Source organism: Leucopleurus acutus, assembly GCF_964270905.1.
Source record: "Leucopleurus acutus genome assembly, chromosome: 6".
Lineage (NCBI taxonomy): Eukaryota > Metazoa > Chordata > Mammalia > Artiodactyla > Delphinidae > Leucopleurus > Leucopleurus acutus.
The window spans coordinates 49,764,063-49,790,188 of NC_139149.1; the positions used below are offsets into that span (position 1 = coordinate 49,764,063).

Consider the following 26,126-nt stretch of genomic DNA (forward strand, 5'->3'; position numbering starts at 1 on the left):
GTTATTCTAATTTATTATAAAAACAATATAAAACAATTCTAAAATGCAAAAATATGGTAATGAACTCTCTCTTTTTAAATATCCAGCAGTTCATACCTTAGTTTTTACTCACTTTAAGTAATAGATTGTGTAGAGTGGACAGTAATACTTATTCTCTGGAAAATACTTTTGTTTTAAAGTTAACCTTATACTGAAATCTCATGCTTGCAGTTGTTCATTTACTAGCATTAAAGTTCTCTGTTCATCAGAATTTTTTCATTCATTCCTAAGGCAGAAAGCCTAGGAAAAGGAAAGAAGTCTTTCTTCACTGGAAACAAAAAGTAGGCTGGTAGGATCGGACAGTGGTAGAAAAAGAATGAAAGGGCCTGACAGGTAATAGAGTAGTCAGTTTGGGAAGTAATTCAGGTGCCTGCAGGTAGGAACACTTGGGCGCCTGAAATCATTCTTTGCCAATACCAACCCATGAATAATGAACACAGCTATGGGCATAATTTACAAATGACAGCTTACCACCTGAAACAGGATTGTACAGCTCAACTGACAGCTGCCATTCAACCAAGAAACAGCACCAGAATATTCCTCTCTACTATCAATACATTCCTTTTCCCTTTTGGTTTGCGTTACTCAGTCTCACCTAATGTTGTTGCCGTGACCTGAAAATTAAGCCTGTGTTCCTCACAATGGTATAGGGATTTCTCAGCTTGACTCTTCACTTCAAATGAAAGAAGGATCAACAGGCACCAGAAACTAGATCTGCCTGCAGATCCTTTTTTAATATTTCCTGCCACATCTGTAAAGGAGAACTGAGACACCAATAGGAAATAAAGGAGCCAAGGAAGTACGCAAAGTAGCATGATTATGTGCCCTGGTTCTCACACCACAGACCACCTTGTCTCTGTTCCCACCATTACAGTAACATCCTTAGTGCCACCAACCTCAGGACACTGGAACAAGGGGCAGAAAGAGAGGTTTTTCCATTCTCAGCCTATGGCCGGCTTTAGCTATGCTACTCTCAGAAGAAAGAATTAGACACTTTTTATGTATGACCCTGCATCCCACATTTTTCCATTTCTACCTAATTGAATCTAAAAGAGTAGGCTTCAAAATACAGGTATACTTATAACGAATATCTAAAACAGAAAAAGAAATAAACATGGCATTTAGAACAGAGAAGGAAATATATACGGTCTTTTTTCCAGCTCTTCTGTACTGAGTTCTATATTTGGTACATTGTTAGGAAAAAAATCTGAGTGGACTTCACTAAAACAAGGAAGAAAAATGTACTTCCTATTATGTACTACCTCCTTCCCACCAGTATTACCTCATGCTTGTCCTAACCCTCTTTCTTTTAAAAATTTAAAAATTTCTAACACATCCATGTTTGAGTTGAACATATAGTGCTCACAGTTATCTGTGAAAAAAACATTTTGTCTAGGCTAGTATTTCCTAAAAAAATCTTTCCTCGGGCTTCCCTGGTGGCGCAGTGGTTGAGAGTCCGCCTGCCGATGCAGGGGACGCAGGTTCGTGCCCCGGTCCGGGAGGATCCCACATGCCGCCGAGCGGCTGGGCCCGTGAGCCATGGCCGCTGAGCCTGCGCGTCCGGAGCCTGTGCTCCTCAACGGGAGAGGCCACGGCAGTGAGAGGCCCACGTACCGCAAAAAAAAAAAAAAAAAAAAAAAAAAAATCTTTCCTCAAATATGAATTCATGATATCAATAGATGTTATATAAAGAAAAAGGCAAATTAAAAATGAATTCTGTCATCAAAAATGTTTGAGAAGTGTTGGGTAAAATTTTTTTTCAGATTAATTTAGGACTTCACGGAACTTTTGTGTTAATTTGCCATGTTAATTTCTTGGGGGAGCAGGTATTACTTGACTAAGAAAAGCTTCTTCTAGGAAACAATTGTGAGACCCATGTTTTGAGGAAGACACTTGAAGCACTCTGGCCTAGGCAAACTCTTAAATGGACATTGTTTCTTAGAGGGTTTACACGAGAAATCAATACGGCAGTAAGCCTGTTTCTCCAATATGAGTTGTGTAAGTAAGCTTGAACATGTTTTTATTTCAAAAACAAATACACTGTAATTAAAACATCATAAGAATATATAACTGAACCAGTTACCTCATTGAGAAATCTACAGAAAGAGTGATAATGTACAATAACAATGAGGAAATACAAACGCTAGGTCTCTACTGGGTTCTTTTTTCAGCTTTAACTTTACAGGCAGAATGGAAAGACTGGGCTACACCCATGTTTCCCAAATTTGCCTGATCTTAATAATGTGGGAGTAGAGGCTGCAAATAGAATGAGAATTGTTAAAAATTCACAATCCTCAGGTTCCATTGAAAATTACTGAATTTCCAGGGGGTGGGAGGACACAGAGAGAGAGAGAGAGAGATTTAGTTCCAGATGATTCCATTGATCAAAGAGCTTAAAAAAATAAACCAAAAACCTGGGCAAGATGATATTTAAGTGTCCTTTAAATTTTAAAATTCTGTGAAGATTAACTGCTTTTTAATGAACTCTTTCGGAGCAATTGAGTTTCAGTGGGTTTATATCTAACTACATATTTTCCATTATAAATGAGATTAGCACAATACAGAGAAGTAGAGCTAAAGAGAAAAATATATTACTCACAATTTGACCACCAAGATAACCAATGAGACCTTTTATTTTATTTTACTTTCTTATTTGGGATTTCCTTCAAATTAGATTCCATGGTTGAATTCACTTCCTAACTCAAGGAACAGTCCACAGCTACTTAACATTACAAGACCTTGGGTTGCTTGGGTATGTGAAAATGCCATGTCTGCTCTGAATTTCCATACCTGATAAAAATAATTAATTCTCATCCTATGAAACATGAAAAATTACTGCTTCCGCCCACTCTCAGCAGGCAACCCACCTTGAATTATGTTTGTCCCAACCCCTAGGCCATGAGGGCAAAAGAACAAAGGAACTCTCTGTCCAGTGCTTCCTTTCTGCTCCAGAGTTTGACTTTAACCCAAGGCTTATACTGACTGGGGGGATACAAACTGAACCACCTTGGCAACAGATAGCTGCAATCTTTGCCTTGGTTGCCATAGCAACCAGGCGATTGCTATGTATGCTAAGCTAAATTATTTTTACCTGTCTATTCTGACCACTGGTATTTTACTTCTTTATTTCAAGCATCTATTTTCAATCTGGTTTCTTTGGCTGACAGAACTTTTAAAGGAAAGGGGTATTTTTCCCCCTTTCATTTAAAAATGTCTGATGAATGTACAAAACCAAACAGGTGCTTTTTAAAAGCAATTTGTACATAAATGATTGCTTTACAAGCTATGGCTCTTAGTCAGCGGCTACCAGGGATGTTATTCCTTCATCATTTAGAATATAGAGAAGTATAACTTTTGAGCTAATTAAGATTTTTAAAACTGGAAAGAAACTTTATTTATTTATTTTATTTTTATTATTATCATTTTTTTTTGGCAGGCCTCTCACTGTTGTGGCCTCTCCCATTGTGGAGCACAGGCTCGGGACGCGCAGGCTCAGCGGCCATGGCTCACGGGCCCAGCTGCTCCGCGACATGTGGGATCCTCCCGGACCGGGGCACGAACCTCGGTCCCCTGCATTGGCAGGTGGACTCTCGACCACTGCGCCACCAGGGAAGCCCAAGAAACTTTATTTTAATTTCAAATATGTCAGCAAGTGATGAATTTTGATGTGCATATAGTAATTAGTGAAAATAGAAAATTAATCTTTTACTTCTTAAAATTACACACGTGTTTTCAAAATAACATCCTTATTTTACGTTTAATATGTATATAGCACACAACATGTTTTCAGTAGTCAATTGCTACTTACATGTCTATAGTTTTTATCTTTTCCTCATCATTCCCTAGATTATATATTTATTTGCCCAGAGAGAACTAGAAGACATAATCCAGGATCTCAAAGATCAAAGCTTTGCATTCAATCAAAGGCCACCAAAGGCAAGGACATTGACTTATACATTTTTGTATCACCATTGTACATAAGACTTTGACTTACATTTAGTAAGCACTCACAAAGATTGAATCAATAATTATCCTGATGAATGTGCTTTACTCCTACTTGCAGTACCCACATATATTGTTTTTCATTTCAATTTGCATGTATAGACACAGACCAAATCCAGAATAGGAGGAAAATATTGGATGGTGATTTCTGTTTTGCTGAACCAAGTTTGATGGTATTCTATAAATAACAGTAAGATAATAGATGCAAAATTAATGTCACATTAAATTGGAAGTGTTCAGAGGCAATTTGGGACTCCTGCGTTGCATTTCAAATTTAATTTGGAATTTTGTGTTTGTTACTATTTCTGGCAGTTCAAGATGATCTGTACAGTTTTATTGAGGTTTGCAGGATACTTAGTTTAGGCAAACAATGAGGTTTAGGAAAACATTTAAATCATACTGTAGAAGTATTGTGAATGTTGTTTTTTGTAATTTCAAGAGTGAAGAGTCAATGAGGCTTTATAAAAATAACTGTTGAAAAAACAGACTTTTCAATTAAACGTTATTTTTATTTTTTTTGTGGTACGTGGGCCTCTCACTGTTGTGGCCTCTCCCGTTGCGGAGCACAGGCTCCGGACACGCAGGCTCAGCGGCCATGGCTCACGGGCCCAGCGGCTCCGCGGCATGTGGGATCCTCCCGGACTGGGGCACGAACCCGTGTCCCCTGCATCGGCAGGCAAACTCTCAACCACTGCACCACCAGGGAAGCCCTAAGTGTTATTTTTAATTCATGACTGTGATATTGCGATTTATAATAAGAAATATATATTTGGTCTTAGTCCTCATTCCTGGCACAGAACTCTTAAATCTCTGGAATTTCCTACATGCTGAGAGAGATACGGTGTCATTTGTTATGTCAGTGAGATGACTTTTGGAAAGCTTTTAAGTCAGCTAAGGATGGGGGTTGGTCAACAGTGGAATCAACCTCTTGATTAAACGGTTGGAACTGTCAGTCCCACTCCTGACCTCCAGGGTGGGGAGAAGGGCTGGAGGTTGAATACATAGACAATAGCCAATGAATTAATTAATCATGCCTATGTAATGAAGCCTCAATAAAAACCCTAAAAGGAGGGGGTTCTGAGAGCTTCCAGGCTGGTGAAACAGAAGTCTTCCTTGTGCCATCATGCTGGGCCCAAGCACCACAGGGACATAAGCTCCTTCGTTCAGGATCTCACCCTATGTATCTCTTCATCTGGCTGTTGATTTGTATCCTTTAATATCTTTTGTAATACATTGGTAATCTAGTGAGTAAACAGGTTTCCTGAATTCTGTGAGTCTCTAGCAAGTTAATCTAACTGACAGAGGGGGTCATGGGAGCCTTCAGTTTAAAGCCACTTGGTCAGAAGCACAGGTGATACTTGTATTGCAATTGATATCTGAAGTGGGGGACAGTCTTGAGGGACTGAGCCTTTAATCTGTGGCCTCTGATGCTATCTCTGGGTAGATAGTGTCAGAATTGAGTTGAATTGTGTAGAACACCCAGCTGGTGTCAGAGTCTGAATTGGAGTCATAATTAAAATGACATTATTATTGAAAAGTATTTTTAATTTGTAGTTGCATCTAGAAGATATTTTTTAATACTGTCACAGAAGAAAATTTAGGAATAAGTTTATCTAGTTTGAGGGAAACTACAGAAAGCATTAAGAAAGTTTGTACTATTTACCTGAGATAATATATATTTTCTTTAGCTTTACTGAAGTATAATTGATATACACAAATTACACACATTTATAATTTTAAACATTAGGAAATAATATGAAATCAATGCTATCTCTCCATTACAAATCAATCTCCATTTCTAAAGAAGTACTGAATTACAAATATTGTTTTGGATTTCTGTCAAAAGTAAGTATGAATTGAGAACACTGAATCATGAAGAGATAATGAGCATATTTACAACGGACAAAATTCAGTGAAAAGTGAAAAGCTAATACTTTGAGCTCTTTATGTCAGCAATATCAGTGTAATTTTGCTTTTCCTGCATCCAAGTGGCATGCCACCAATAAAAAAAAAATTTCATCATAATCAAAAATTAGCTTAAGAAAAATGGGATATGGGGAGACCTTCAAGATGGTGGAGAAATAAGACGAAGAGATCACCTTCCTCCCCACAAATACATCAGAAATACATCTACATGTGGAACAACTCCTACAGAACACCTACTGAATGCTGCAGAAGACCTCAGACTCCTCAAAAGGCAAAGAACTGTCCACGTACCTGGCCATGTGGCTGACAGGGTATTTGTGCTCTGGCTGGGTGTCAGGCCTGTGCCTCTGATGTGGGAGAGCCAAGTTCAGGACATTGGTCCACCAGAGACCTCCCAGCTCCACGTAATATCAAACGGTGAAAGCTCTGCCTGACATTTCCATCTCAACGCTAAGACCCACCTCCACTCAACGACCAGCAAGCTACAGTGCTGGCCACCTACTGCCAAACAACTAGCAAGACAGGAACACAACCCCACACATTAGCAGAGAGGCTGCCTAAAATCATAATAAGGTCACAGACACCCCAAAACACACCATGGGGCATGGTCCTGCCCATCAGAAAGACAAGATCCAGCCTCATCCACCAGAACACACACACCAGTCCCCTCCACCAGGAAGCCTATACAACCAACTGAAACAACCTTAGACACTCGGGGGAGACACCAGAAACAACGGAAACTGTGAACCTGCAGCCTGCGAAAAGGAGACCCCACACAGTAAGTTAAGCAAAATGAGAAGACAGAGAAACACACAGCAGATGAAGGATCAAGGTAAAAACCCACCAGACCAAACAAATGAAGAAGAAATAGGCAGTCTACCTGAAAAAGAATTCAGAGTAATGATAGTAAAGAGCATCCAAAATCTTGGAAATAGAATGGAGAAAATGCAAGAAATATTTAACAAGGACCTAGAAGAACTAAAGAGCAAACATACAATGATGAACAACACAATCAATGAAATAAAAAATTCTCTAGAAGGAAACAAAAACAGAATAACTGAGGCAGAACAATGGATAAGTCACTTGGAAGATAAAATAGTGGAAATAACTCCCACAGAGCAGAATAAAGAAAAAAGAAGGAAAAGAACTGAGGACAGCCTCAGAGACCTGGGACAACATTAAATGCACCAACATTCGAATTATAGGGGTCCCAGAAGAAGAAGAGAAGAAAAGGGACTGAGGAAATATTTGAAGAGATTATAGTTGAAAACTTCCCTAATATGGGAAAGGAAATTGTCAATCAAGTCCAGGAAGCACAGGATACATCCAAGGAGCACATACAGGATAAATCCAAGGAGAAACACGCCAAGACACATATTAATCAAACTATCAAAAATTAAATACAAAGAAAAAATATTAAAAGCAGCAAGGGAAAAGCAACAAATAATATACAAGGGAATCCACATAAGGTTAACAGCTAATCTTTCAGCAGAAACTCTGCAAGCCAAAGGGGCGTGGCAGGACATATTTAAAGTGATGAAAGGGAAAAACCTACAATCAAGATTACTCTGCCCAGCAAGGATCTCATTCATATTTGACGGAGAAATTAAAACCTTTACAGACAAGCAAAAGCTAAGAGAATTCAGCACCACCAAACCAGCTCTACAACAAATGCTAAATAAACTTCTCTAGGCAAGAAACACAAAAGAAGGAAAAGGCCTACAATAACAAACCAAAATCAATTAAGAAAATGGTAATAGGAACATCGTTATCAATAACTACCTTAAATGTAAATGGATTAAACGCTGCATCAAAAGATACAGACTGGCTGAATGGATACAGAAACAAGACCCGTATATATGCTGTCTACAAGAGACCCACTTCAGACCTAGGGACACATACAGACAGAAAGTGAGGGGGTGGAATAAGATATTCCATGCAAATGGAAATCAAAAGAAAGCTGGAGTAGCAATTCTCATATCACACATAATAGACTTTAAAATAAAGACTATCAGAAGAGACAAAGAAGGACACTACATAATGATCAAGGGATTGATCGAAGAAGATATAACAATTGTAAATATTTATGCACCCAACATAGGAGCACCTCGATACATAAGGCAGATGCTAACAGCCATAAAGGGGAAATTGACAGTAACACAATCAAAGTAGGGGACTTTAACACTTCACTTTCACCAATGGACAGAACATCCAAAATGAAAATACATAAGGAAACACAAGCTTTAAATGATACATTAAACAAGATCGACTTATTGATATTTATAGGACATTCCATTCCAAAACAACAGAATACACTTTCTTCTCAAGTGCTCGTGGAACATTTTCCAGGATATATCATATCTTGGGTCACAAATCAAGCCTTGGTAAATTTAAGAAAATTGAAATTGTATCAACTATCTTTTCTGACCACAATGCTGTAAGACTAGATATCAATTAAAGGAAAAAAAAAAACTGTAAAAAATACAAACACATGGAGGCTAAACAATACACTACTAAATAACCAAGAGATCACTGAAGAAATCAAAGAGGAAATCAAAAATACCTAGAAAAAAATGACAATGAAAACACGATGACCCAAAACCTATGGGATGCAGCAAAAGCAGTTCTAGGAGGGAAGTTTATAGCAATACAATCCTACCTCAAGAAACAAGAAACACCTCAAATAAACAACCTAACTTTACACCTAAAGCAATTAGAGAAAGAAGAACAAAAAAATCACAAAGTTAGCAGAAGGAAAGAAATCATAAAAATCAGAGCAGAAATAAATGAAAAAGAAATGAAGGAAACAACAGCAAAGATCAATAAAACTAAAACCTGGTTCTTTGAGAAGATAAACAAAGTTGATAAACCATTACTAGACTCATCAAGAAGAAAAGGGAGAAGACTCAAATCAATAGAATTAGAAATGAAAAAGGAGAAGTAACAACTGACACTGCAGAAATACAAAGGATCATAAGAGATTACTACAAGCAACTATATGCCAATAAAATGGACAACCTGGAAGAAATGGACAAATTCTTAGAAAACCACAACTTTCCGAGACTGAACCAGGAAGAAATAGAAAATATGAACAGACCAATCAAAAGCACTGAAATTGAGACTGTGATTAAAAATCTTCCAACAAACAAAAGCCCAGGACCAGATGGCTTCACAGGTGAATTCTATCAAACATTTAGAGAAGAGCTAACACCTATCCTTCTCAAACTCTTCCAAAATATAGCAGAGGGAGAAACACTCCCAAACTCATTCTATGAGGTCACCATCACCCTGATACCAAAACCAGACAAAGATGTCACCATGAAAGAAAACTACAGGCCAATATCACTGATGAACATAGATGCAAAGATCCTCAACAAAACATTAGCAAACAGAATCCAACAGCACATTGAAAGGAGCATATACCATGATCAAGTGGAGTTTACCCCAGGAATGAAAGGATTCTTCAATATATTCAAATCAATCAATGTGATAGACCATACAACAAACTGAAGGATAAAAACCATATGATCATCTTAATAGATGCAGAAAAAGCTTTCGACAAAATTGAACACCCATTTATGATAAAAATCCTCCAGAAAGTAGGCATAGAGGGTATTTACCTCAACATAATAAAGGCCATATATGACAAACCCACAGTCAACATTGTTCCCAATGGTGAAAAACTGAAACCATTTCCTCCAAGATCAGGAACAAGACAAGGTTGTCCACTCTCACCACTATTTTTCAATATAGTTTTGGAAGTTTTAGCCACAGCAATCAGAGATGAAAAAGAAATAAAGCAATCCAAATTGGAAGAGAAGAAGTAAAGCTGTCAGTGCAGATGAGATGATACTATACATAGAGTATCCTAAAGATGCTGCCAGAAAACTACTAGAGCTAATCAATGAATGTGGTAAAGTAGCAGGATACAAAATTAATGCACAGAAATCTCTTGCGTTCCTATACATTAATGATGAAAAATCTGAAAGAGAAATTAAGGAAACGCTCCCATTTACCATTGCAACAAAAAAAATAAATACCTAGGAATACACCTACCTAAGGAGACAAACGACCTGTATGCAGAAAACTATAAGATATGATGAAAGAAATTAAAGATGGTACAAAGAGATGGAGGGATATACCGTGGTGTTGGATAGGACGAATTCACATTGTGAAAATGACTATTGTACCCAAAGCAATCTACAGATTCATTGCAATCCCTATCAAACTACCAATGGCATTTTTCACAGAACTAGAACAGAAAATTTCAGTTTGTATGGAAACACAAAAGACCCCAAATAGCCAAAGCAATCTGGTGAAAGAAAAACAGAGCTGGAGGAATCAGGCGCCAGGACTTCTGACTATACTACAAAGTTACAGTAATCAAGACAGTATGGTACTGGCACAAAAACAGAAATACAGATCAATGGAACAGTATAGAAAGCCCAGAGATAAACCCACACACCTATGGTCACCTTATTTTTGATAAAAGAAGGAAGAATATACAATGGAGAAAAGACAGCCTCTTCAATAAGTGGTGCTGAGAAATCTGGACAGCTACATGTAAAAGAATGAAATCAGAACACTCCCTAACACCATACACAAAAATAAACCAAAATGGATTAAAGACCTAAATGTAAGGCCAGACCTTATAAAACTCTGAGAGCAAAACATAGGCAGAACACTCTATGACATTAATCACAGCAGCAAGATCCTTTTTGACCCACCTCATAGAGAAATGGAAATAAAAACAAAAATAAAGAAATGGGACCTAATGAAACCCAAAAGCTTTTGCACAGCAAAGGAAACCATAAACAAGATGAAAAGACAACCCTCAGAATGGGAGCAAATATTTGCAAACGAAGCAACGGACAAAGGATTAATCTCCAAAATTTATAAGCAGCTCATGCAGCTCAATATCAAAAAAACAAACAACCCAATCCAAAAATGGGCAGAAGACCTAAATAAACATTTCTCCAACGATATACAGATTGCCAACAAAGACATGAAAGGATGCTCAACATCACTAATCATTAGAGAAATGCAAATCAGAACTACAGTGAGGTATCACCTCACACCAGTCAGAATGGTCATCATAAAAAATCTGCAAACAATAAATGCTGGAGAGGGTGTGGAGAAAAGAGAACCCTCTTGCACTGTTTGTGGGAATGTAAATTGATAGAGCCACTATGGAGAACAGTATGGAGGTTCCTTAAAAAAGTAAAAATAGAACTACCATACGACCCAGCAATCTCACTACTGGGCATATACCCTGAGAAAATCATAATTCAAAAAGAGTCATGTACCACAATGTTCACTGATCTCTATTTACAGTAGCCAGGACATGGAAGCAACCTAAGTGTCCATCAACAGATAAATGCGTAAAGAAGACGTAGCACATATATACAATGGAATATTAGCCATAAAAAGAAACGATATTTGAGTTATTTGGAGTGAGGTGGATGGACCTAGAGTCTGTCATACAGAGTGAAGTAAGTCAGAAATAGAAAAACACATACCGTATGTTAACACACATATACGGAATCTAAAAAAAAAAAAGTTTCTGAAGAACCTAGGGGCAGGACAGGAATAAAGATGCAGACGTAGAGAATGGACATGGGGAGGGGGAAAGGTAAGCTGGGATGAAGTGAGAGAGTGGCATGGATTTATATATACTACCAAATGTCAAATAGATAGCTAGTGTAAAGCACAGCTGCATAGCACAGGGAGATAAGCTCGGTGCTTTGTGACCACCTAGTGATGTGTTATAAGGAAGGTGGAAGGGAGACACGAGAGGGAGGAGATATGAGGATATATGTATATGTATAGCTGATTCACTTTGTTATAAAGCAGAAACTAACACACCATTGTAAAGAAATTATACTCCATAAAGATGTTAAACAAAAAAAAAAAGAAAAATGGGATATGAACTTAAACAAGAGATAATGCATCCTTAATGATGGTTTTATTCAGCTGCTTTTTGCAGAGTTTGAGGAGTTTTAGAGAAAATATACCACATTCTCTTCCTTATTTCTGTAGACTCACTTCTCTAATCAGTTATTAGTAAACATTTAGATTAGGATATTTTGCCATACAGCCAAATGTTACAGGTATTTCCCAACGCCATCCTAACTTCTGAGTAGATTTAGGGGACAGATAAGAAAACAAAACAGAATTAAAGAGGATGTACTTTAGAGATTAAGATCTTCACTCTTCGAGTCAGATGATCTCGGTCTGAAGCTCACTTTCACCATCTATTGTGTGACCTAGGTAAGTTGCTTCCTTCTTCCTAAGCTTGATTCCTCTTCTATGAACTAGAGATGATAATAATAGTACCAACTCACAGGAGTGTTATGTGGATTAAAACTGATAATCTGTTAAACCACTTAGCATAGAGCCTGGCACATAGTAAATGCTCAATCAGTGTCACCTATTATTAAATCTATCATAATTCTATTTTCACGCCAATAATATACTTAAATAAATCCCAGATAATGGGAATTTATTTTAGGTTTAAGGTTCTATGTAGATTTCAAAATTATATGGCCTTTTAAACATTCAGAAATTTCTCTCTTGTGACCTAAGTCTCTTAGTGATTACTCCTGAAACTAATTATTTTGAGTATTCTCCTTAGTAAAGCTATAAGAAAACTATAGTTGTGGACTAGTAGTAATTCTTTTCTTCATCATATGTCTTTCTGATGACCACAATATGGGTTTCTATTAAGTTCACTAGACATTTCTTTTAAGTAGTAAAATAATAAGTTGCAGAACTATTTGCTCATAATTTGGCCAGTATTGTATATAAAGGACACTCAAACTACCTTTAGTTTCATAATATGATCTTGTAGTACTTATTATATTAGCATTTGCAAATGCTATTATTATATGTTGCTGTAATATTTTTCTCCAAGTAGTTTATAACCCCTTGAGTACTGGTACTAGGTTTTATACTTCTGTGTCTCTAGAGCCTACCCAGCATATAATGTGCATTTATTTTGTGTGTGTGTGTGTGTGTGTGAGATGCTGTTAGTCTGAATTCTTATCTTCATCTACACAATGGGCCACTGTTGTTTTGTTTTCTTTCCTTAGAGCCCTTCCTTCCCCGCTGCTTTTTTCTGGTGTGGTCCGCAGTCAAGGGCTATACTTCTTCCACCACAAGGCTGAGCACAGGACTCAGGTTGGCCAATCAGAGTTCACTATCTCGGGAATTGATATGGACACTGGTGGAGAGAAAGCCTTTCCCATCAGATCACCAACTGTGAGTATTAGGTAAGACAGGAGAGTCTAAGGACCTTGCTTCCATCAGATGTAGCATGAAGTCAATACAGAAGAAAGCAAGGCTGAGAGGAGAGAATGTCATCAGCTGTTCAAACAATGAATGTAGCTGTGGCCCAAAGCAGACCTGCCCCTGCACTTTTCGGTTATGTGACCCTATAAGCTGACCCTCCTCCTTTCATTTTTTGCTTAAAGTGGTTTCACTTAGGCTTCTATTACTTGCATTCTGTTACAGCACTGACTGATAGAGCCTTATGTGACTGGCCAATAAATATTTGAAACCCACAATGCCATCTTCTTAAACCTTCTGACATTCTTATGCCTATCTAGGGAGAGTGATCTAGTACAAAATTTGTAAGAGCTGAATGTGACAACAAAATGATACATTTTATCCTAAAGCTCAGCATAACATCTGAACTAGAACTAGCCTCAAAAATAATGAAATGATATGGGAGTGTAAAAGTTTGGTTTACTTTTACTTAAAAGGGGGCAGATACAGCCAAGAATTTGATCCTTTACTGAGAAATGCAATCGCATGGTGAAAGCAGATCTTTGCTCTTCACCCACACATTTCTTCCAATTCATTGTTTTCTCTCCATCACTCCACTGGAATTTGGTAGTAATTACCCAACCAAGGCCCCACTTCCCCAAAGTGGATCCTACTACACATTTGCCTGTACCAGGTGGATTGTAGTTAAGGAAGAAAAAACCCACATCCTCTGAGAGTTATTTTCTACTTCCTTCAATGAATAGAGAAGGTCAGATGGAATATGACATAAAGAGCTGATGCATGCAGAAGTTTGGCCTCTCAGACCAGCCACTAAAAGGAATCTTTGGACCTAAAATAACAGCAAGAATGAGAATCTTGCTTGAGGGAAGAGTTTGGAAGGCAAGCATTTGCCTTGGGAATTTTTTACCCACAGATTTACTCTTGCTTAATTCTCTCCAACACCTTTGGTGGTGCATTTCTGAATCTTTTAAGATTCTTAGGTGCTGTGTCTTACGTTAGGCTCTAGTAATACAAACACCTCATGCTTCATTCATCCATTGGTATTCACAGTTTCCCAAATGTGCCCCACTCCAGATTCTAACACACAATCTCAGAAAATTCTCAAGTTTCAAAACTCATCTAAGAGTTTATATTTCCCAATCACCACCCCAACCTCCCAATATAGGCAATGTTTCCTCTCCCAGCACTCTCTGCTCTCTGAGTTTACCTATAGTGTAATACTTCACATTGCATTACAACGCCTATGTACCCAACTTGTCTGTCTCCATCACTTCTTGAAGGCAGAGAATTTGCCTTTTAATATGAATTCCCGGAACCTAACACTGTACATACTAGCTCTCAATAAATGCTTGTTGAGTGAATAAAAAAATACACAGATGCATGAATGAATGAATAGATGAATGGATAGCAACATGGTCCCTGCTCAATAAACTCAATCTAGCTGGGGAGGCAAACAATTAACTGGCTAATTAATAATTAGCCAAAGTACAATAGAGATAAGATCCAAATGGTGAGAGAGTATAACAATGAACAGAGATGAATTGTTTCTTTCATTTATGCCTTTTTTTTTTCTTGATGTCTGCTCTATTGTTTGTGCTCAGAGGAGTGTTTAAAAATCCTTACTGAATGACTGATGAACAAAGCCCTGATATCTTTTGAAAAAAGGATTACCATACAAGTCCATCAAGGGAATAAAACATATTAGAACATTAGATAACGGAAATACTGCTGGCTGCCTACAGCAAATATGTTGAGAATATCTTGACAAGGAGGATTTCCATGTAGTCCTAACAAAGGTAATAGTAAAGTTTCTGAGTCACTACAAAATTATTTCTAGAGACTAGGAGGCAAGTGATACTATATGTTGTGAATATGGGGATTCCAGAGATAGCTACAATCAGGAAACTTCACAAACACTAAATGAGAAAATAGTTATAGGCTCGCTCTGCTTTCAAGTACTTAAAAAAATTTCCAGAGGCTATGTTTGCAGGAGGAATGTCTCAGTATTTGATCTCCACCTTGTTTGGTTTGACATGTTGACAACTGGAAGGTTTGCTACTAAGAGCTAAAGGGGGTCTAAAAAGAAGATAGAGCGAGCCTACATATCCCCTTCTTTCTAGTTTTCAGTCTCAATCTTTTTCCAGTCCCTCATCATTTCTGACCAGAACCATAGCTACTTAAGTGTTCTGTCTCCAGAATCTCCTTCCTATCACTGTATCTTTTACATTGTTAAAAAAAAAGTGAAAAAAAAAAAAAGTGTCGTGGCCTCTCCTGTCGCAGAGCACAGGCTCCGGACGCGCAGGCTCAGCGGCCATGGCTCACGGGCCCAGCCGCTCCACGGCATGTGGGATCTTCCCGGACCGGGGCACGAACCCGCGTCCCCTGCATCGGCATGCGGACTCTCAACCACTGCGCCACCAGGGAAGCCCACCTTTGAAAGGTTTCTTGCCTGCTCCTCAACCTGGGGTAGTTCGGAGGCTGTGGGGAGGGGCACTCCATGATGATTTGGGTGAAGTATAAGAAACTGCAGGAAAACTATGGGGCTTTGATGTGGGCCTCAGTGTCCCTCAGTGGTAAGTAACAGTTTTAAACATTTTTTAAAATGTTTTAAATGTAATGTTATGGAGCTAAATATGAAAGTCACAGGATTTTAAAGAGAAAGCATGAGATCTTAAAAGAATGCTCACCTTTTGATGGCGGCTGTTGCATTTTACTCAAACCCCCAAGGCACTTGAGGAGAAAGGTATTGAAGAACCATTCAGAGGGGAAAGTTCCAGCAGCTCCCCAATCTGTAACAAGCTCCTGCCCAACCTAGCAACTCCCTGGCTCAAGAACCTACTTGTTAGGAGAAGGCACTTGGACTTCTGTGCCTCTACAACTTTGTTCTTGCTGTTTCCTCTACCTGGGATTCTCACCCCTTCCCTTGTCTGCTTGGTCAACTTCTCTTGCCTTCCTTCCTTCAGTGAACGTTCATGAACTCTACTCTGCCAGGTGTTTTACTAGGTCGTGGCAGGGTGTAGATAAAAGGATCCTGCAGCGATAGTGCAGAGGGCCAGGAGAAGTCATACGAGAACATTAATAAACAGAATAATGGTTGATGTTGCTTGCCATGTACATAGCACCTTGATGAACACTTTCCACACATCATTCTATTTAATTCTTATATCAACACTGAGAAATAAGTTTTGTCATCACTAAAACTTGCCTCAATGTCACAATAAATGACTTAGCCAGAATTAAAGCACAAGAGCATGCGACTCTGAGTTATGCTTTTAAACATCACTCACTACCCAGTTTGATAAGTAACCTTCTGGATCCATCTTAAATGTCCCATCTCATCTGTTTTTCTTCTCTGAAATTTCCTCCCTTAAAGTATAATTACTTTCCCTCGACCTGTGTTCCTGTATTCTTTAACACCACGATTTCATTAGCGCTATTTGTATAAATGTTTCCTCTTACCAGGCTCAGAAAGTCCCAGTAGAGGTGCCACCTCCGATCCATGTGTACATTCATCTCCTCCTGGCACAGTGGACCTGCTGAAGGTGGCAGGATAAGGTAGGCCCTGTAGTGAACCAAGCTCATGAAAACTTTGCAAAGATCAAACTTGGCTGCCCACAGGCCTTAGGTATGTTTTGTTTGGCCTATAAAAGCATTTTGAATTAGTTTGCCAACTTTTAGAAATAAAGAGTTTATCTTAAATTCTGGATTTCTAGATTCTTTTTAAAATTGGAAGATTTGAAAACATTGGTCAAGCATTCTTGCATGACCACAGTTAGCTGGAGCTGAGTGGCAGCCATCTGCTCAGGAGGGACTCTGGGCTCTGTAAGTCCCTGTAGCCCCTACCATGCCTGCTGTGCTACCATGACTACTTTACTCACTTACGCTACTGGCAGGACCCTGACCCTAACATCTGCAACCAGCCTACTGTTCAATTTCTAAAATCTCTTTCTATATATCCATATGATGATTATGGTCTACAAATAATGTATTTTTTGAGTTAATTGCAAGTAAAATTCAAAGCTATCAAAACGGTGTCAATACAACCCAAATAATAGTAGACTATTCATTTATCACTGTTGGGCCCAGTTTACTAAGTATAAGTTGAGAAAAACAAAATGCCAAGGGTAGAAAGCCTAATTACTACATAAATATCAAAATATATATTTGAGTATGGCATGTATAATCTCTCATCTCAAATAAATAGAGACTACTCAGGTCTATTTACAACTGACTCATGGTCTTTACATAGCTATTTTAGCTCACATTTAAGACATTATTTACAAACCACTATAGTGTTGTTTGTAGTGATTACAATTACAAAAAACTATATTAATGTAAAATCTTAAATGCTTGGGATAGAGATTGGGGTCAAGTTTATCTTTATATTGTGACTGTTTATAAAAAGATTTGCTAAGCAAATATACTAGGTTAAGTTGTTTGTAAAAAAACAAAAACTGTTTACTTGGCACAAATTTTAGACTCATGAATTCCCAACAATGTAAGTGCATTGTAAGCAAAACCTGGGTACTGCTTAGGTTGGTAGTTTGATATAATAAATACAAATCATTTTTCTCTATTCTTTAAAACAGGACTCTTGCTAGACAGTACCTTTTTACCTTAGTTCAACTTGCAATATTTTTTTTAAAAAACAATAAAATATTGTTCCTGTGAAATATATTGTTTCACTCTGACTTTTCATCAACTCAGACAGTTCTTTTCCCCAATTCCACTGACATACCTGACTCTACTTAGTAGTGTAAGTGCAAAAAGAGGGCCACAGTTAAGAGTAAATCCCAATTAGTTGCCTAAACCTTCGATAGACACATCCATTATATTTTAAAAAAACACATGCTTTAATAATGCAAGAGTTGGCAGCAAAACAATAAATGCCCAAACATGATGAATAGCTGGTTAACCACTTCTGCAACAAAAGGAACAAGAAAACCAAGCCAGCCCATTTTTGCTTAGTCTTGCAATAGATAAAATCATAGTCTGTAGTTTTATTTATCTATTACATTAGAGGGTCACCCAACTTCTGAGAAATTGGAGTGCAAATAAATGGCTTACCTCTCTTAATATTCATTCATAGGAAAAGGAATGAGTTTTATGGTGCAGAAAATAACTTTAAAAACAGTTAAAATTGATAGTAAAATCGTGTCCTACCTGGGTAACTTTCTCTGTCACATTGTGTGTTCGATCTTTAACTTTGGGTGCAATAATGGTTTTATCTGAAGAAGGAGGGGATGTGTTCTTTTTTTCAGTTTTGACATCTGAAAAATTCAGAGTGAGCTGTGGAATCTTGTTAATGGTGCTGTATTTGTTGAGGTTTGAATCCGACGTGGATCCCAGGAGGCTTGACTTGATATGATTAAAAGGCCCTAAAAAATTGGAAAGTATTTGTAAAAGCAATATCAGGAAAAATTAAGAAAGAGATGGTCTTGAATGACCTGTTAGTAATCCATGACCATTGTGACCCTGATTCAGATGTGACTAAATGCAGCTGGCTGATACCTGTTCACCATCTGACATATGGAGGCATGTGAGTATCCAAGGATAAGATGGTGCCCTAGGTGTGCACCCAGAGAGCAGATGACAGCTTTAGCTGTTAACTGGCTTCTTTCATTAAAGGCTGGAATAAAAGAATGAACTCTACTCCCTATTATTGGCTAAATTCTACTTTCAAAGTTTCTCAAGAATTTCTTTTTTTATAATTTAAGAATTATTCAAGGAAGGACTTTTATAATTTAGGAATTATTCAAGGAAGGTTAAAATCATGTTGGCCATGAAACTTCTGAATGGCTGTCTAGCCTGCTCCAATTCGTATTACTCCCTTCTCTGTGCCATAACAAGTGACAAGCCAGTTGTGTTCTTCATATGCTTCTATTACATGTATGAGATGCTTCCCAGAGATTCTGAGAGTTAAGTCCAGACAGGAATTTCAGGTAACAATGAGAAGGACAAATGTCATTTATGTGTATGGGTGTGTGTGTGTGTGTGTGTGTGTGTGTGTGTGTGTGTGTGTGTGTGTGTGTGTGTGTGTGTGTGTTATGTGGACTATATTGAAAAGTTTGGCTCCTATGTGGGAGTTTTAAATCTTTCCTTTCTTTTCTTTTTTTCCCTTTTATTTAGATTTAAGGCCGACCACTTTTTGAGGGGGAAAAAAAACATAGCAGAAGAATGCTTTGGCAAACATAACTTAAAATTGAAGTGACCATAGTTGGGTAAATAAGACTTGTCTGGGGTTGGCAGCACCTGGTTACATCTTTTTTTTTTTTAACCATGCTATACATTAGATACCCAGATCTTATTCCTGGTAATTTGGACTCTTTGACCAACGCTAGTCACTTCTCACATTCCTTTCTTTACGAAGACAATCTGGCACTGTGCCAAGACCCTGGGCCCCTTAGTTGAGGATAAGTACACTGACCAGCTACATATTGTTTTGAGATGAACCTATTGTCTGTTGCTTATAGAGAGTCAAGAAATGCTCCAAAGAGTTTCTTATACAATTGGTAATATTACTTATACCATTATGTAGCTCTTAAAAATTAGCATGAGGAAGACTTTTATAAAAATCCTGAGCCCACGAGTGCTATACAGCCATTAACTTTCTGCCTGGAGAGTGCTTGAAACATGCAAACTGCGTGAATGAACTTGCTAGTCAGCACATTTTGCCTTATGCTATTTTTATCCCCTGTTCAGAATGAAACTAACACATTTTGGAGATCAGAATGTGCTTTTTGCACCAAGTGAGGTATAAACCTTTGAAAATTAAATTTATAGATGGTGTATTTTGGACAACTGTCAATCAACTCAGATCAAATATAATCCAAGAAAAAAAAAATACCCACCATTTAGTTCATATTCACCCTGGAGGAAAATCACACTGTATTTGTTTATAAAAGTTTATACTGATATTTGGTTACAATAAAATATTGAAATGATTTTAAGAGATTTTTTAATCTATGTAGGAAACCCTGTGTTCCTTGAGGTACATTTCTGTTCATTCTCTGAGTTTTATCTATGATGACGGCCAAGTCTGTCCATGTAAAAAATGTCACTAAGTTCTCTGGGCATTTATTTCCCAGTATGTTCTCATTTGAATATAGATTCTTACTCTCTTTTCTATTTATATGACAAGAAGAGAAATAAGAGCCCAAAGTTACCAAATTAATCTAGCTTTCAGATGGGTCTGTAAGAAACCCCATTCTTTGTAAAACTCTCCTATACACATCACTAATTTAGTTTTGTAACATATCCTAGATAGTGTTTCCTTTCTTGTATCATTCTATGCCTACATTCCCAGCCTATATCTTAATATTTAAATTTGTAAAATATTCTAGGACTTCAGATTTCTTAGATATTGTCTTTTTCCCAACTCTAATGTCATATTTTCACTGCTTAGGTGACTTTACTGCACACAGGGATATTGACATGAAATTATATAACACTGAGCTCAGGTATATACTTAAATTGTATTTCAAACCCTTAAGCATACTTTTCACACTGTAACAGTACTTCACCCTAGAGGCATCTGTGGGGGAACTTTTGTTTGTTACAGTGATGGGAGGTGTCTATTCTCTCACCATGAAAAATTGACCCAGATGTCCCAACGGGCATTCATGTAGGTGAAAAGCCTATTTATAATGATCTGAGACTTGAACTTGTTTCACATATTTTAATATACACTGAAACTTTCAGAGCTACAACTGCCATATAGAATGAAGATTTTTACTTTTTTTTGTTCATAACTTTACCAAAAGTTGTTCACCATTTTGGAAAACCAAATCACTTGGAGATACACTACTTGTGTTATTTGAGTTGCCAATACAAAATTTCAGACTTCAGGTTACAGTCTGTGTTTGTAGCTGTCACATGCAAACATATAAATGAAGATATCTGAATCTTTTTAAAACAATGTTGGAACAAAATATTATTAAATTTGCAGACAATTATAGGAATCACACCTCAAATCATTAATAAAATTTCTGCTAAAATATTTTATATTATTGATCTCCTATATATGTAAAATGATGTATGATACAACAAAAAGAAGCCTACGTTAATTTTTAGGTAAAAAATAAACACCTGGAATGATTTAAGAACTCCCCAGAGATCTGCCACAATGTCTCCATAATGTCTTTTTTATTGAAGTATAGTCAGTTTACAATACTAGATTAGTTTCAGGTATGCAACATAGTGATTCAATATTTTTATAAATTATACTCCATACTACAAAATAATGGCTCTATTTCCCTTTGCTGTACAATATATCCTTGTTGCTTATTTATTTTATACAGAGTAGTTTGTATCGCTTAATCCCATACCCCTATCGTGCCCCTTCCCCCTTTCCTTCTGCCCACTGGTAACCACTAGTTTGTTCTTTATGTCTGTGTTCTCTATAATGTCTTGATTGCCATTTCTTCTTCTAATCCATCTTCTAGTTCCCATTGCTTCTGAAGGCGTATGGTCTGCAAGGTCTTTTTTAAGTATTGGAGGATAAATATACATCCTGATGTTTAGTGGGATTTCTTTCTCCTGTGCAATGCATTACTATTGCATTGCATGTTATCCCATAGGGAATCATTTTGACATTAAACTTAAAACCAAGGGCCAGTTCATTTTTGTGGATATCACACTTTCTCACTTTCTCCCCAGTTGATTCTGGCTTTAATCCTAATTTAATTTTGATTATTTACTATTTTAAAAATTTATATATAAATAAGTCCGATCTGTCATTATTTATTCCAATAGTGGTTTTTACTTGGTTATCCCTCAGTACTCCTGCTCTATCATTTTAGCCAGTACTTATGTGGACTGTTTTATATGTCTTTAATGTTCTTAAAACCAAATTTTTTTCTTATTTCTGATTATCACATTATGTCTTCTAGTATAGTTATATTTGAACATTAACAAATCGAGAGAAATATTTTATTATGAACTACTTTCCTTTTAACTCCTCCTTTAAATTAAAGTTAAGGAATAATGTTGATCTTTTAGAAATAGGTTAAATCATCTCTGAACGTCATTTCAGGATAGTAAAATGAGTATAACAAAAAGTTGAAACGAGGGGACATTAGTCTGATAGGGCTGAGAAACCAGTGGCCAATACACATCACACTAAGATTTGGCCTCAGAATATTACTTTATTGCAATCTGTGTTTTAGCTTCTCTTACTTACTAGTGGAAAACCTTTCTAAACTGTTACTCTATTCTGTTTTTTTTTTAATGTTAAATCTAGACATTTAAAGAATTCAGCAGAACTTAAAATACTGCTTAAAATAATTCATGCATGCTTAGATAAGGCATTCAAAATCTATTTCATCTTGTATAATAAAAATCATTATGCTATTTTCCACTGAATTTGAAGCAGATGTTTACATGCTGGGGTCTGTTACTGTCTGCAAGATAATCAGTGTCAGCTTAGGTTTCTCTGAAATCTGTCTAAACTCTAATCAAAATAATTTCCTACACTTTAATTAAGAAACGTATTAGTAATATCCTCATTTTACCAGTTGTAAGCCCAAGCAGACACAATAGGAGGCCAAAATGGAATAAGAATCAAGGACCAGAAATTAGAATGCAGGGTTTCCTATCTCCTAGGTCTATATTCAGAAAGGCCTTGGTTGAGGACTTAAAGGTGAAAGGCAGCCTCCCTGAGTGTGATCATAAACAGATGGCGTTTAAAATTCTAAAGAAAGAAAGGAAGATAACCTGAAAAACAAAGTAAATGAATTTAAAGAAAATAAATGGGCAGAAATAAAGGGAAATAGTAGATTCAATAGAAAAGAATGTAAAGCTCAAAAGTATTTAGGAGGACTTGATATTCTTCAGAGAAACATTTGCAGAATGGATGACCAGATTAAATTTTCTAATATACTAGTAGGAGATGGAAAACAGGTGACCAAGAAGACTAAACCAACAGCTGGATAAAGCTCTAATATATTACAAGTGTCTGAGTAAATATAAAATAAGCCAGGTTCTAGCTACAAAGAAATATACTGCATTTAAAGATCAAGCTAGAGGCTAAAGCAACATCTAGGAAGAATTTTACATTAAACGTATTTAAAATTTTTATGATAAGGTTATTTCAATTTATCATGAGTTACAAGATGCTAAAGGAGAATATATTCTCCTTAAGATGGTGCTGGAAATATAGCTAAGGACATCTGATAAATTTTAAAAAACAATAATGTTAATAAATAAATAAATAAATAAAGATTATTGCTCTTGAGAGCCAAATGGGACAGGAGGGAAAGAAACCAAAAAGATTAAGGTTGTTTTCAAATCATCAGGTCTTTATACAATATACCTTACAGCATGAGTTTATCTGGCTAAAGTTTAATAAAACCTAAATTGCTGAAGTGGCTTAACATCAAAGAAAATGCGAATGCAGTGTTCATTAATTGGATTTTATAAAAGATCACTGTCAATAAGCATAAGGTAACCAGTTTAACATTAAAAAATATATAAGAATTAGTCACCAAATTATTTATACTCAATATCCATATTGTTTGTTTCAGTGCATAACATATACTTTATAGAAGAAAACTGTCATGACTGAAAATCAATTTGCAAATTCTTATAAGATCACAAATACTTGGTATGGCCAATGCAGCATATGAGATACAAGTTGTATCAGATCTGTTGACTTCCTTTGTGTGTCTGATAGGTTTTGTAGCTAGAGAAATCTTGGGGGTAGTTTTGTTTCTGACTCATATGCCAGATTCACAGACAAGTTGGAAACTGAACATATCAGTCAGTGGAATACAGAGTTACTTGGGATAATGAAGAGGTGGATGCAATAGAAGGGTAAATTATTTTAATGACTTACTTACTAATAAGGGTAAGTGGGGTTAATTTTTATGATGACTTGGAAGGCAGAATAAACAGAAAAACCACTAGGATTAAGTTTGCCTCCCACATGTTAGAGAAATTGTTTAAAAGGTGATGCACACACTCACACATACATATAAATAGCATATGCAATTTATCTGAATTAACTTTTTCACTCTTTGATAATGGGTTACAATTTTGGAACTCTGAAGTCTTATTTTAAAGAGTCAGAGTGCTAAGGGAATTATTAAAGGAAAACAAAATTGATCTTAAGAAAGGAGGTAAAATGGAAATTGTTCCATTTTAGCAGAAAAGCTTGAGTACCAATTTGCTGTTTTTATACTGTGATGTTACATCAAGAATAGAAGTAACCGGCTAGTATCTCTGTCCACTCAGGATAGATGAAGGGGAAAAAAATTACATTTCAGCAAGAAGGATTTGAGTTAGCTCTTTGTATAATAGGCAGTAAAATAGATTTTCCAAGAAAGTTAAAGAATGGGATCCTCTAGAGATAAAGATGCTTCTATCACCTGTGCAAGAGATTTAGCCAATACTCTTGCCTGAGGGGAATAAACTGCAGTAGATGATATTGAAGACCTTCCAAGCGCATTTCTAAATCATTTATTTTATTTTGTTAAAGAAATTATTTTTGGTTGAGTTAGATATTGAAAAAACTGTAATTATGTATTTGCATACAAAGAAGTGTAGAAATTTGTTTATTATTATTATTGTGTTACGCGGGCCTCTCACTGTTGTGAGAGGACGTGCAGGCTCAGCGGCCATGGCCCACGGGCCCAGCCGCTCCGCGGCATGTGGGATCCTCCCGGACTGGGGCACGAACCCGTGTCCCCTGCATCGGCATGCGGACTCTCAACCACTGCGCCACCAGGGAAGCCCCTGTTTTTTATTTTTTTAAATTTTTATTTAAATGTGGTTTAGTAACAAGGTCACAAAAATTTAAAAAGCACACTAATTCATTGTTCTATATCTAATTAGCATATTAACTGTTCTGTGAAAATCTCAAAGAGCCAGACACTTAAATATTTGTTAAAGTTTTCAAAATCAGAGCCTGAACACATAATAAGGACATTGGAGGGTGCATTTACATTAAATTTTTATTAAATTGCACATGTTTTATCTAATTTAGGAGTTTAACTTTATAAATATTAATATGTGAAAACTTTCTGCAATGGGTTAGAATTTCCTAATCCCAAATTCTGACTTTTATGATTCATTTTTATTCAAGGACTATTGCTATTAAAAAATGGAGGATTATGCCCATCGACAGACGAATGGATAGAGAAGATGTAGTATATATGTACAATGGAATATATTACTCAGCCATAAAAAGGAACAAAATTGGGTCATTTGTAGAGACGTGGATGGACCTAGAGACTGTCAAACAGAGTGAAGTAAGTCAGAAAGAGAAAAACAAATATCGTATATTAACGCATATATGTGGAATCTAGAAAAATGGTACAGATGAACCGGTTTGCAAGGCAGAAATAGAGACACAGATGTAGAGAACAAACGTATGGACACCAGGGGGGAAAGTGGCAGGAGGCGGGTGGTGGTGGTGGGATGAATTGGGAGATTGGGATTGACATGTATACACTAATATGTATAAAACAGATAACTAATAAGAACCTGCTGTTTAAAAATAAATAAAATTCAAAAAAAAAAGAAAAAAATGCAGGATTGAGGAAAAAAGGGTTGGAGATTAAATGGATTAGTTTGCAAGAAAAAAATGAAATTAATGTAGTTTGAAAGACAACTATGTGAACTACTAGTTTGAAAGATTAGCAAGCTCAATTTTCTATTTATTGAGAAAAATTAGATTTATTTCTCACTGCATTTAAAGATCACTGGAAAATTAATGTCTAATAATTTATTGCTAATTGTTAAATGCTAAAGCCAGTCATATTTCACACAGACCAGTTGTCAAGAGCTGTCTGTATTCTTGAGGTTATGTTCTGAATTATATCAATTCAAATCACTACCCACAGCTGACACTAATTTGCTCCCTTTTAGAAATC

General features: G+C 36.7%; 1 protein-coding gene across 2 annotated transcripts in view; it reads right to left on the bottom strand.

Moving 5' to 3' along the window:
- Positions 1 to 26,126, bottom strand: part of KCNH7 (potassium voltage-gated channel subfamily H member 7) — a gene marked incomplete at both ends in the record, with an annotated part of 453,180 nt that overhangs the window by 95,645 nt on the left and 331,409 nt on the right. For both annotated transcript variants that reach the window (XM_082841792.1, XM_082841793.1), the window contains one exon: positions 18,418 to 18,632. In XM_082841792.1, the coding sequence (XP_082697918.1) occupies positions 18,418 to 18,632 (215 nt within the window). The remainder of the gene's footprint in view (positions 1 to 18,417; positions 18,633 to 26,126) is intronic.